The sequence below is a fragment of the Topomyia yanbarensis genome, chromosome 1 (genome assembly GCF_030247195.1).
Source record: "Topomyia yanbarensis strain Yona2022 chromosome 1, ASM3024719v1, whole genome shotgun sequence".
Taxonomy (NCBI): domain Eukaryota; kingdom Metazoa; phylum Arthropoda; class Insecta; order Diptera; family Culicidae; genus Topomyia; species Topomyia yanbarensis.
The window spans coordinates 106001566-106015423 of record NC_080670.1 but is presented as its reverse complement, the minus strand read 5'-3'; the positions used below and the strand labels follow the sequence as shown (position 1 = coordinate 106015423).

Here is a 13858-nt window from a genome sequence, read left to right as displayed (position 1 = left end):
ACAAAACGTGAGTTTATTGAAGCCAGCAACAGGTTCAAGACATATAATCGCTTTCTCTATTCAAGACACGTCGCACAAACCCAATCGAACCTGAAACAAAATCCAAAGCAGTTTTGGTCTTTCGTTAACGGGAAACGTAAAGAAAATGGGCTTCCTTCCAGTATGTTCCTTGCAAATGAAACATCAAGTACCGTCAAGTCGCCAGTCGCCGTGCGTGCTCCATTCACCGTGCAGTTTCAAAACCACGAAATTTATGGAACTAGTTCCCTAAAAACCACAAATCCAATCATTTTATCGTTTTATTGAAACATTCTAAATGAAGTTGAATATAAATTTTACATTCACGGTTGATGGATCCTTTTATGTGCAGTTAATGGTGCATAGAACGGTGACTGGTGACTATGACATGTTCCCAACAAATGTCCTAAACTCCTAATTCTCGTTTTGTTGCTAATAGTTTTATATTATTTATAAATTGTGACGCATTGTGAAAATATTTTCACGGTGACTATGAGAGCGATTATCATTTTGGTAGAAAATAGGGCTTGAGGTCACGCCAAATCTGCTTAAACGCACGGTGACTGGTGACTTGACGGTACCCCAAGCGGCATCTGTGACCTATTTGCGCAGCATTTCTCAAGTGTGTTTAAAAAAGTCTCGGCCAACTCCACTCAGATAGAACATAGTCTTCAGGATGTCCCTCATGATGTAATTAATTTAGGCATTATTCAATTTACTGACGAAGATATTCTAACTGCTATGAGAAAGCTAAAGTCTTCAACATCGGCAGGATCAGATGGTATTCCTACCATTATAATGAAAAGATGCGAAAGCGCATTGTGTACGCCTTTAAGACTATTTTTTAACCAATCGCTGTCGCAATCAACGTTCCCCGTCTGTTGGAAAAAATCAGTTATGTTCCTGGTTTTTAAAAAAGGTGATAAGCAAAATGTTGCGAACTATCGTGGCATAACTTCGCTCTGTGCTGGCTCAAAGTTATTTGAAATATTAGTAGGAAATGTGCTGTTTCGTGAGACCAGAGCATATATATCGAAGGACCAACATGGCTTTTTCCTGGTAGATCGACAACTACTAATCTAGCCCAATTCACTTCGCTCTGCATTAAAAATATTGAACTTGGATCTCAGGACGATACTGTATACACGGATCTCAAGGCTGCATTCGATCGTGTAGATCACTCTCTTCTACTGGCAAAGATGAAGCGGCTGGGCGCTTCGGATTATTTTATAGGGTGGCTTAAATCATATCTCGTAAATCGTTCTCTGTGTGTAAAATTAGGAAATAACGAGTCATACAGTTTCATCAACTTGTCGGGAGTGCCTCAAGGGAGCAATCTAGGACCGTTGCTTTTCTCGTTGTTCTTCAATGACGTTTGTTTTGTTATACCTCCTGGGTGTAGACTTATATATGCCAATGATCTCAAACTATTTCTTATTGTGCGGTCAATAGAAGCTTGCAAGGAACTACAGCAACACTTAGATGCTTTCTGTAGTTGGTGTAATCGCAACTTGCTGGCTCTCAGCGTGTCCAAGTGCTCCATAATATCTTTTACACGTAGAAAAAATCCAATACTGTGGAACTACACCTTTTCCGGGGAAGCGCTAGAGAGAATGACAGTTATCAGAGACCTCGGTGTACTTCTGGACTCACAACTGACATTCAGAAATCATTACTCTCATGTTACAGCACAGGCAAATAGAAATCTCGGTTTCATTATAAGAATCGCCAAAGAGTTCACTGATCCATATTGCTTGCGGGCACTCTACTTTTCACTTGTGCGATCTGTCTTGGAAGCTTCAGCACCCATTTGGTGTCCTTACACAAGCATTTGGATCAACCGAATAGAAGCAGTGCAGGCAAGATTCCTTCGTTTTGCTCTTAGAACTCTGCCGTGGCGTAACCCAACAGAGCTACCACCGTACATCGATCGCTGTCGTCTGCTCGATATGGAAACCCTAGCCAAAAGGCGGAACACATTTAGAGCAGTATTTGTTGGGAAGATATTAACTGCTCAAATAGACGCTCCAGATATTCTCTCACAAATAAATGTCAATGTGCCCCCGGGAAGTCTCAGATCGCATAACTTTTAAAGACTCGAGTTTCAACGCACCGAGTATGGTCAAAACGAACCCATTAGGACGATGTGTAATGTTTTTAATCGTGTTTATGGCCATTTTGACTTTTCTGTATCTTGTGATGTTTTCAAAAATAGACTAAGAAGGTTGACTTAGATTTTAAGATTCATTTTTTTGTAATATTTGTATTTTTCATTTATGTAATGCTGTGTACTATGTTATTATATTATATTGTAGTGTGAATCCATTGTAATCAGGTGTGAATATATGAAAAGATAATGGGTTTTTACGCCCATTTGAGGATTGTTTCTGAAGTATATCCTGAAATGGGCTTTTCCCATTCAACTACATTTCATGTAGACCAACATAGGTCAGATGAAAAAAAAATAAGAATAAATATCACCGCTAATACGTATACCAATTAATTGGTATACTTAAGGGTTTATATGTTGCAGATAGAGAAAATACTCAAATTTTCAGCTTTTTTCCTACACAATATAACGAAAGCTTACTAAACAATTTTTCCTAATAAGTTTATGAAAATTATAAACTATTTAAAAATTTTCAATAGTTTTATTTTTTATTTAACCGTGATTTTTTAATAAATAGTGACCATCGCTTCACAACGTAGTCTATTTTTCATGGCTTGCGGTGAGCACGATCTCTCGAATTGCTGAACTGAAAATTATGGAATAGAAATTAATTTTTAGTATTCTTTACAGACCCGCTGGTGCCCTAAGACGATTTCGCTAGATTTTCAGAGCACTGTGCACCCAGTGCATTAACGCAAGTGACGGAAGGTTATCGAAAAGTTTCGTGAAAATTAAAATTCCAGTAATGTTGATGATTTTCCCAAACTGTTCGTTTTCGTGAGGTTTTTATTTGTTCTTTGGCATTAGGATTAGCGATAATAATTCAAATTAAGGATACTACTGGGAAGTCACCTTTAGAAAAAGTCAATGTCGAAGTAAAATTTGGAACTGTGCACGCATGCACTTCAGAGATAGCGTGATATCAGGAGCTGCGATTTCATTTCAACGCTTTTTTGTGAAAAGGGCGATACTTACAAATGTAAACATAAGGCTTTTTTCATACATGCGAATGAGGGCTTTGAAACGCAACAAATTAACCTAAAAATTTGGATTCTACAATATTGCTTTCTTAAACTACAGCAAAAAATACAACGGGCGAAACTGTATTTTTGTTTGTTTATTTAAAGTTTCACCCTCCGCGCTCCATGCAAACAAACAGGGTGATACTTTTTTTTGCTAGCAGTTTAGAGGCGAAACTGTTATTTTCGTATTTTTTTAGGATTATCAAGCTGATACCAGCTGTAAATAGTAACAATGATCGCTATTGAAAAAACACGGACGAAATCGGTGGTGTAGAACGGTAGTCATTGTAAAAAAACGTAAGGGCGATACTTCAATGCTGATAGGTGGGACCGAAAAAGTAAACAATCGCCAAAGGGGCTATACTATCATTTTGTCAATTTCAATAGCAAAAATAAATTTGAATTTAATAATTACAAATACTTTATGAAGTTTTGGGTTTCGATCACTGAATCATGCAATCTAGGATGTAAACACAAGTTCTCAAATAGGAAATAAAACCAAGTCTGGAAATATTCACTGTTGATTTTCTTTGAATGGTATCACTGCTAGTATCGCTCTTTTCAAGGAAAAGCGTTGATTTTTTAGTTCTCAGTCGCGTTTGAAATTTGAGTAAGGTATAAACTTCAAATCGATTCAAAAAAAAAATTTCGATTTTTTTGGCTCAGTACAATTAACCCCTTTAGGAAAATTCAGTTTTCCCACCACAATTTTCCATTGATTTGGTTTGAGATTTCTAGCACTGATGTTGTCCTATGCTGATTTGAGCGATTCTCTGAGTCCTGCCACTATCCCATGTAGTATGTGTTATCAAAAACATCGCGAAGCATCAAGTTCTAAATGTTCTCAAACGATATAATATCCGAAGAGAGTGATAAGAGTTATAAGAAATGTCTCATGTACCAATCGTTACCACTGTTAGGTGGATTAAAAGCGAAAAAAAGATTTTGAATAAAACTGCAAATCAATGATACTTGCCATTATTTTTCAGCCTCAATTCTCCTGCATTTTAATTTCGGCGCACAATTTGTATTCAAAAGCTAAATTTTCGAAATTTTTCAAGTGAAATTCCGAAGTAAACAAACAAAAAAACAAATTTTACTTGTGGTTACGTATATTACATATACGGCCAAGGAAAAGTCTTTTCACGCGCTATCGAAAAATCTAGTCATTCGTGGAATAGCTTTGAACTCGCCCTAATTAACAAAAATGCTGAAATTTAAGAACGTTACCTAGGGTAATGAGCCTATTTTTGTCATAACCATGTAAAACCGTTGGTTAGAGCGGCGTTAGCCATCTTTGTTCAACGTATTGGTTCAAATGGCGATTTTTGATATCATAATGGTTGATAAGAAGAAAGCAAAGATATTGATGCCAATTTATACGCATTGCAACAATTGTATTCCGAGTAATTAATGAAATTGTGAGGCACCCTTCCTAATACGACTAAAGTAGGCTCTTCACTCTAATACGCTCGAAAACTCAATATCACTTACAACGTGTACGAAACAAAATTTAATGCAACATAAACACATTGGACAATGGATTAAACAGCACTTGAAGTGCAGAACTAGAGACAGCGCCATATGTCTGATACAAAAGGAGAAAAAAAGATTCTGCCAACTAGCCCCAGACTCCCCTAAATATTATTAAATGATAAGAATATCCAAATTCTAACTGCAACATTCATCCAAAGTTTTTAAAATATAAGTTTTTTTTAGTTAAAATTGCACATAATACTAGTTTCGGTACGATAAGTAATCACTAAAGACTGAAAAAATTTTTCGCTCAGGTGCCCAACACCGCCTCTAGGCGGGCAAAGTATTTTACCAAAAAACCTAAACTTCCGAATTATTCCACTAAACCAATTCACATCTACAGTGAAATGCTAGTAACAGGCTACTCAAAAATATTTTTTTTAGTTATTGAAATTTCCAAAAACAGTTAAAATTTGTTTAATGAAGATTACCACTAAACACAAAATAGTTTTTTTCCACGTTTTCCACGAATTTTCAACTTTGAGCTTCGAATGTCTTTGACAGAAAGCTACGAATATTAAAATAATGTGTGTGTATGAAGGGTGTGAGCGTTGGGAAAAAATACTAGTGCGGATGACAACATACAATCAGGTTTTAGTAGTTTTATTTAGATTTTTATAGAGACAGCCTAGATGCGGTGTTGGGAACTAGAGGGTTAATCTTCGTTCGCTTACCATGAGTTACAAATATTTTTCATAATTAGACACATTCTACTATTCAAAAGTATTAAAAAGTATTAAAAAGAATTAACTTTCCGTATATAAAATGGTTTTTGAAAAATTTCGCAATAGTTCGCAAATGTTTTCGTCAAAATAGAATTTCGTGTTGCGAACAACATCTACTATTTAAATTTCATTTCGTTTCGTATCGTTAATAGAATACGGAAGAACTATTCGTTTCGTTTCGTACCGCATAGACTAGAATCGCGTTTCGCCCACCCTTAAACGAAAGAAATTCCGTTGTCGGGGAACTCTCAGTCGGAGTAGGATAATATTCGAGTTATTCTCGATAAAGCTGGGAGCTAAATGGCTCGGGAAACTATTGGTCGTCGTAGGGTGAGTTCACCGTCGGGGACTGTCCAAGTAGATCGTGATAAGGCTGGGAGCTGAATGACTCACGGAAACATGAGCTAAATTGCTCAAGGATTCAGCACCTAAACGGCTCACGGGGACCAGATCTAAATGGTGACAAAATAGATGGAAACAAGAAGCAAGAGCGGAGTCCCAAATCATCGAGCTGAATCGATTGGTACATGAGACTTTTGTAAGAAACGTAAAAAAGTCTCATCTCGTCGCTTGGTGGAATAGGTCGTTTTTTTGTTACCAGTGTGGTATATTTTTCTTTTGTTGGCTCTTCGGCGGTGTATCTGAATTTAGGGGCCGACCACTCGAGGAAAGTAAAACAAATTATTCAAATCAAATTTGAAAAATGCATTTCGTTTCCATTTTGCATCAGTTTTGCACTCTCTCGCAGAAAATTATGTTCAACAAACCTGTTACGCTGATCCCATTCACTTAAGGCATTGTTGTATGGAATCAAATATTTCAGGAAATGGAAAGATACACAGCTTCAATATTTTTCATACATCATATTGGAGACATCACTTTATTGGCTATTAGTACCATCTGTTGAGCTAAAACTACGATATGGCAAATGCAGTTGGTAAAAATTCTTAAAAATAAGAAGTTTTATTAATTCTGGCTTACCTTGATCTTGATCAATTCTCACATGACGTACAGAACCGTTCAATTTAAATGTCAAGGAGAAAATGTAATGATCGTCCGAGCTGTCGCGTACTAAGAAGCTTCCATCCGTTTCGTTTGATAATATTTTTTCTGCTCCTTCAGACGATATTGGCCCCCAATACCATCCACACTGTAAACATTAGAACAAACCATTATGTTAAACATACACCTTAATTAAATTGAGTTATATCATAGTGGCAGATAACTTTTTACGCTGATCCACTTTATTTGATGCTTTGTTGGGGGTACGGTCTCCGGGGGTTACTTTACGCCAAAAATAGAACGTTTTGTACATTACACTCAAGAACTACGATCACGCAACTTCAAATTTGAAACTTTTTGATGTTTTAGATATGGCAGAAGTACCTCAAAAGTCAGTGAAAAGAACTTTGGGAAAATCAAGATTGAATATGAGATATAAAAAACGTTTTTAATCCACCGAACAGTGTGATGAGACATTTCTTACAACTCTTATAACTCTCTTCTGATATTATATCGATTGAGAATATTTAGAACTTTATGTTTCGCGGTGTTTTTGATAGCACATGCAGAAAACTAAAAACTGAAATTGTAGCTCTTGATATCACACTACCCCTGAAGTGCATGCGTGCCTAGTTCAAACTTTATTTCCATATCGGGTTTTTCTTGAAGTGACTTCCCAGTAGTATCTTTGATTTGAATTATTATCGCGCATCCTAATGTCAAAGAACAAATAAAAAAACTCACGAAACCCGTTAAAGAAAATCATCATCACTGGAATTTTCGTTTCCACGAAACTTTTCGATAACCTTCTGTCACTTGTGTGCCCTTAAGTATACCAATTAATTTAGGATGCCCTTTTAACATAAACTATCGCACGAATAGGAATATGATCACCTAAATGTTGGGAGAAGTCTATAAAATAACCCCTTGAAAACTTCCAAGAAATTGGTGTAGTTCGATGCAATTGATAGAAAATATCCTCAGAAAATGGGATGGACCTATTAATGTGGGACACAGTGAATAATAAATACAGTAAAGACCCGTTTTTATCAGCCTCATGGTGTGTTTTAAACTGACATTGACTAAATCGGGACATATTTCTTTCCTTCTTTATAATAAACTGAAGCTGTTAAAATATTCTTCCCTTCCCTTGATCTAGTCTGATAGCTATTTCTAATATAAATTTCTCTTAAAGGGGCCTTCTAGCGCAAATTAAAAAAAATGATTTTTTTTTATTTTTGCATATTTGCATCTCTAAGGTAATAAAAATATGCTCAAGAAAGGATTTACTCAAATTCAGACTTATTCGTCTGCTAGAGCCCATCAAACATATTTTCATATGAGACTGACGAAATCGGGAACTAAGTGTAGAAGTGTCTTTGTTTCTACTTAATTATGGTCAGCGGCGTAGCTAGAAATTCGGTTTGGTGGGGTATGGTAGGGGTTTGGTGAAAATCGAACTTAATCTCCAAATGACATAATTCCGAAACCGTCATATTTGAAGTTTCAAAATTATAGAGAATTATTTTTTCAAAAAATAGCAACACAGTTCGTTTCTTTAGCGAATTTGTTGAGACTATCATTTAAAACAACTTTATTTGCAGGAATGAATACTACGTGTAGGGTGTACATCGAGTTTTAAAATGGTATTTACGAAATGTCCCTAATCTATTTTTTTTATCTTAAATAACTTTTTATTGCGAGCTTCACAAACTCAAGCTTTGGAAAAAGTGTAAAATTTATTGTTTATAAATAGTGGAAGATCATAAACAGTACAATCATAATACTTTATTTTAAAAGTACAAATAGCCTAAAATATGTTGATACCCTGATCACACGGAGCCTTCATGTCTTCAACAAAATGGTTTGTAATAGCACTCCCCAAAGTTTTGCTGAAGACATTAAGTCTCGAACTAGATTTGTTTGAAGAGTATAAGTATACCATAAGTCATACTGTGTTGCGTTTCGGCTTCGCCTCATCAGAAACCAACACTAACTTATTGTCGGAATATATTAGCGCCGGCTTGACGCAAATCCCTTAAAACTAAAACACACTTTGTGTTTCAATCGAACGACTGATCAAACGTGATGTCCCGTTCGAGCAGAAGTTCTGTTTATGCCGATGAGACACAGTGAAACCGAAACTTGTCTTGGCCTAGCAGGCCTATGCGAAAGCAGTAGTAGTATACCATAAGTACTTCTTAGAGGATATAACGCCAAAGTAATTTTATCAGATGATGTGCTGTTTAACGTTTGTGAAATTCATCGAAGATACTACACCTCCGGAATTGGCGGTTGCAAAATGATGTAATCTTGACCTTAAATTACTGTTTGCGAACATTTATTTTACCTATTCATATAATTGGCAACACAACAAAAATAAAAACTCTACAAAATTGATCAGGACCTGCTAGAGTCGAACGAAAAACGCCATTTTTCATAAGTTTTACTCTACTTTCGGAAAGTGTTATCCTCGTTATTAATCATACTACGTTTTCGTCTCAACTCTACCCATTCCCAAAATGAAAACATGTTGAATGCTGTGCAATTTTTCAGTGAACAGTTCTATGTTTCATGTTTCTGTGATTCCAACTTCGCGTCCTATTAAAAAGACCCTAATCCATATTACAGTACATCCATTCAAAAGTGAGCTCAATATAATAGGAAATCTGAGGATTATGATTGATTTTAGAGCTCTGGAATGAGTGTCTATTGGAATGTTTACAGGCAGGTATTTGATATTGATGTGATTAGACAACTGTTAGATTAAGACCAATGAATCAGTACCAGGTAAAGATCCATCAATCCAATTATTTTGTTGGGTAGGTGGCAAGGGGTGGTGTTGAATCCTGAAGTCTTCTCTTGGCTACGCCATTGCTTGGAGTAATTTATATAGCTTTTCATTTTCTAAGATATGTTTCAGATCGATCCGATGTTTGTGACTTAGAAACTTTACTGTAGGTGGATTAATCAACAAAAAATAATACCAAAAGAAAGGCTACATTACATCCATCAAATTCTCCGAAAATACTATTGACTTAAAATTAGCCGTTTTGGCGTTAAAAATAGAATGCCTGTTTTTGGTCTTATTTGGGGCTATGGGAAATGATAAAAATCTTTCGTCCATATTTAATGATATATATCTCTTTTGATAATAGTCCGATTTCAACAGTCTATAGCTCGTTAGAAAGGTATTTGTATAAACTGTCCAAAGATATATGAAGTGTTTTCTATGTCATCAATTTCGGCAGATAATTTGAAAAAACTGCAAAAAACGCCATTTTTACACATTCAAACATTCATACTCCGCTAGCGAATGACGGATCTCAATAGTAGCATGTCTGTAATAACCTACCTACTTGGAACTATTGAGAACCAGAGCTACAGGCCCAAAGCCCTGTTAAAGGAGGATGGTTGTGATGATCTGGGCCACGGTCACCACGTAAAGCAAAATAGGTCATAACCCCAAGTGCAAGGCGTGAAGCGACCCGTGCCGAGGGACGAGTGATCGAGGGGGGAAAAAGATGATCGATCGTTAACGGAGCCTGTGGGGTACCTGGGCAACCCCCACAGTAAGCGTCCCTTACCACGTTACTGCGGAGCTCTGGCGTGGCGGACCTTTCTTTCTCGCGCGACTCGTGGGATCAATGAGCGACGTGAAAAATAACAAAAAGCAAAAAACGGAGGTGCAGAACCCCTTTGCTAAAGGTGGTTTGATGAGGTCTCCTCCAGTGGGGAGAGTAGTGGAGCGACGAGGGCTGTATCCGACAGCACCAGTGACCCCCAGCAGTGGTAGAAAATAGCCCTACCAACGCGCTGGACGGGCCACTATCCGCAATGTGTAAAGTGGTGGAGCAGCTCGATACTATAATCGAGTATACTAACGCGAAGCAAAATATCAGCAAGGAGCTGAAACAGAGCCTGCTGGTGCTCCGGAAGGCTGTTCGTGTCGCGTGGAGAAAAGTCCGACAGAGGAACCCAGATAGTGGCCTTCAAGAGGGAGAAGGCCGACATAGGTACGCAGACAGGGGCCTTCCCCTTCTCCTTCTATGGACAGCCAAGTCGCTCGAAGCGGCGGCTGAGTTCCCCTCGAAGGACAAGGGCAAGCGCAAGACTACGTCGAACGCGAAGCGCCCTAGGAAGTCACCAGGCGAGGGTGCAAAAACCAACACCATACGGCGTGTAACCGTCACGGCCAAATGCCGTTTCGTCGAGGTAAACCGGGGCGAAAATGACCCCGCCGGGCAGAGAGAAGGTGCCAGCAACTCGGCGCAACCTGGGCAGGGGGGCGTAAACCCCTGGACGCTGGTCACCAAGCAGAAGCCGACACCGGATGCACCGCGGCCCGCGAAGAAGCCCAAGGACAGAGGCGAGGCCTTGTGGTTAAAAACCGACAAGGACAAATATGCCGACGTCCTAAAGTCGATGAGGGCGGCCGAAAGCCTCTCGGCCCTCGGGCAAGACGTGCGCAGCGTGAGACGCATAAATACAGAAGAAATGATTTTGGTGCTGAAGCGAGGCGTACAATCCAGTGCTGTTTATAAGGCCTTGGCCCAAGAGGTCCTAGGTGAAGGCGCCCAGGTGAGGTCTCCATTGTAAAAAAAATATCTTGGAAACTAAACATCAAAATCAAAAACAAAATAATAGCGTTCTGTCTGGGTGATAGGTCTTTCATTTAAAATTGGTTTAGATAAGATCGGTTCAGCCATTGCTGAGAAACACGAATGAGAGTTTGTCTGTTACATACACAAACACACACACAGACATTGTCCCAATTCGTCGAGCTGAGTCGATTGGTATATAAGTCTCGGCCTTCCGGGCCTCGGAAAAATTCTTTACAGTTTGATCGAATTCTATACATTTCTTTTATAAGAAATGTAAAACCAAAAATTGGCGTAAAGTAGCCCCACAGGCCACACCAAAATGTTTTTTTTTTTCAAAGTCATGTTAACTTCTTGATTCATTGTTATGGATTATGCTCGTTATTTATGAGTGTATGCAAATGAATGCTCGTGCTCGTAAAAAATAAAAGTGTATTTTTTTGAGAGTCAATGTGTCCTACAATGAAAAACAACAAGCTGAGAAAAAACGCCCTTCATGATATACTTTTCTATACAACCTTCGTAGACAACCTTGTTTTAGTATTTTTTCCAAAAATAGCTTTAATTGTTTTCCGGAGTGCAAAGGCTTTTCCATCAGAAACGCGTATGGTACTGTTATACTTAATGGTCAGGTCAGTTCATCCATTTCCAATATACTGGACCTTTTTGTTTAGCACTGTTTAAACCATAAGGTCATTCGCCTCAGTGCAGAACTATTTCCCGCTGCTCTTTCTGTCATTCCAGAATAAATTGCTTCAATACACATAGTTTAAATACGCTTAGAAACTATAGCGTATTTATATGTTTGCGCCATTGCAATTACACTACTAAACTTGCAAATTATCGATTACTGTTATTTTTCAAAAAGTCAAACTAGTATGTTAATAAAAATTTGCTTTGAATTAGAGTAAAATCCCAAAATAAGAGTAAATTTTAGATCAAATATACAGATTGTCAATATAAACTAAAGTAAAGCTTGGCGTAAAGTAGCCCCAATTTTAGATAAAATAGACATTTGATCACCAATTACCAAACAAACAAAAATACGGATAAAAAGTACAAACAAAAATGATTGCATTACACTGGCAGGTTAATTTCACGTAATCTGTATCCTCTTATCTAATAATTTGACTAGTAAATCGCACATTCCCAAGAGAATTTAAGCTACAATGGTTTTTGAGTACATTTTATATTTCAGTTTCATCGCCTACTACGATTACAAGCATTTTTTTAAACATTTATCCATTTTTACATTTCTTATAAAAGAAATGTATAGAATTCGCTCAAACTTTTAAGATTTTCTCCGAGGCCCGGAGGGCCGAGTCCTATATACTAATCGACTCAGCTCGACGATTTGGGACAATGTCTGTGTGTGTGTCCGTGTGTGTGTGTAACGGACGAACTCTCATTCGTGTTTCTCAGCAATGGTCGAACCAATCTTATCCAAACCAATTTTAAATGAAAGACCTATCAAACAGTAAGAACGTTATTAATTTGTTTTTGATTCTGATGTTTAGTTTCCAAGGTATGAATGTTTGAATGTGTAAAAATGGCGTTTTTGCAGTTTTTTTAAAATTATCTGCCGAAATTGACAACATAGATTAACATAGTAACAACTTTATATATTTTTAGACAGCTTATATGAATACCTTTCGAACAAGCTATAGATTGTTGAAATCGGACTATTATCAAAAGAGATATTCAACATTAAATGCGGACGAAAGATTTTTATCATTTCCCATTGCCAGAAATATGACTAAAAACATGTAATCTAATATTAACGCCAAAACGTCTTATTTTAGGTCAATAGTATCTTCCGATAATTTAATGGAGGCAATATGTCCTTTCTTTTGGTATTGTGTTTTTTTGTGAGTGAGATATTTTCACAAATTTTCTTCGAAGTGATTATATCTAAATGATGTCTTCAGCAAATTTGTAGCTCTTACTTTTGCGAATAACTTTACTGAAGACTTCAAATATGTATTTTGAATACTTCAAAAGTTATGGCTTGTTGTTTGTGGATTACTCTTTGTCGCCTATTTATTGTTCAATATAGTAATAATCCATTGAAATAAGCCAAACATTATTTCGATAAAACGAATTTTGTATTTCATTTTTCTATCTGCAACCACTAGCAATAATCACCGAACACTTCTAAGTTGTCTGGAAGGAACTTGATAACTTATCAGTGCAAAAATGTTCATTTATGCAAACCTTCTGACTGCAATTTTACATTTCTTACAAAAGAAATGTATAGGATTCGCTCAAACTTTGAAAATATTTTCCGAGGCCCGGAGGGCCGTCTCATATACCAATCGATTGAGCTCGACATATCGGGACAATGTCTGTATGTTGTAGAATATTTGCTGGTTAGTCGCCAATTTAAAGCTGGAGCGCAACGACTTGGATAGGGCGCAACAACCTGGATGGGGCGCAACGACATTGCTGGGGTACGAAAACTATAACGCCACTATACGTTAAGTGGACCGGAAAATGGGCGGCGTAAATGCAAACATAACGAAAGTACTAAATTGCTGCTTTTTGCTATGAAGGGTGCATTCCACATAAAAATTAATATCCGATTTCTTCGAAAAAATTTCTCGCACCCTTTAACAAAAAAAAGTGTGTCAATTTTTTTAAAGTTGTTATTTGTTAAGCTTATGATTCAATAAATTGTACATATACCATAATAACCATAATGATAACTCGTAAACTTTCCAATATACGGAAAGAAACTAAAATTAAAGTTGGATTTTTTTTATTGAACTTAGTAATTAGTATAAA

At 37.1% G+C, this 13858-nt stretch overlaps 1 protein-coding gene across 2 annotated transcripts in view; it reads right to left on the bottom strand.

Moving 5' to 3' along the window:
* The window catches only part of LOC131678223 (suppressor of cytokine signaling 6), a 1339559-nt gene that overhangs the window by 781399 nt on the left and 544302 nt on the right, over nt 1-13858 (bottom strand). For both annotated transcript variants that reach the window (XR_009303619.1, XM_058958257.1), the window contains exon 3: nt 6453-6621. Coding sequence is in view for 1 of the 2 variants with exons in the window: in XM_058958257.1 (XP_058814240.1) it covers nt 6453-6621 (169 nt within the window). In the remaining variant the exon portion in view is untranslated. The remainder of the gene's footprint in view (nt 1-6452; nt 6622-13858) is intronic.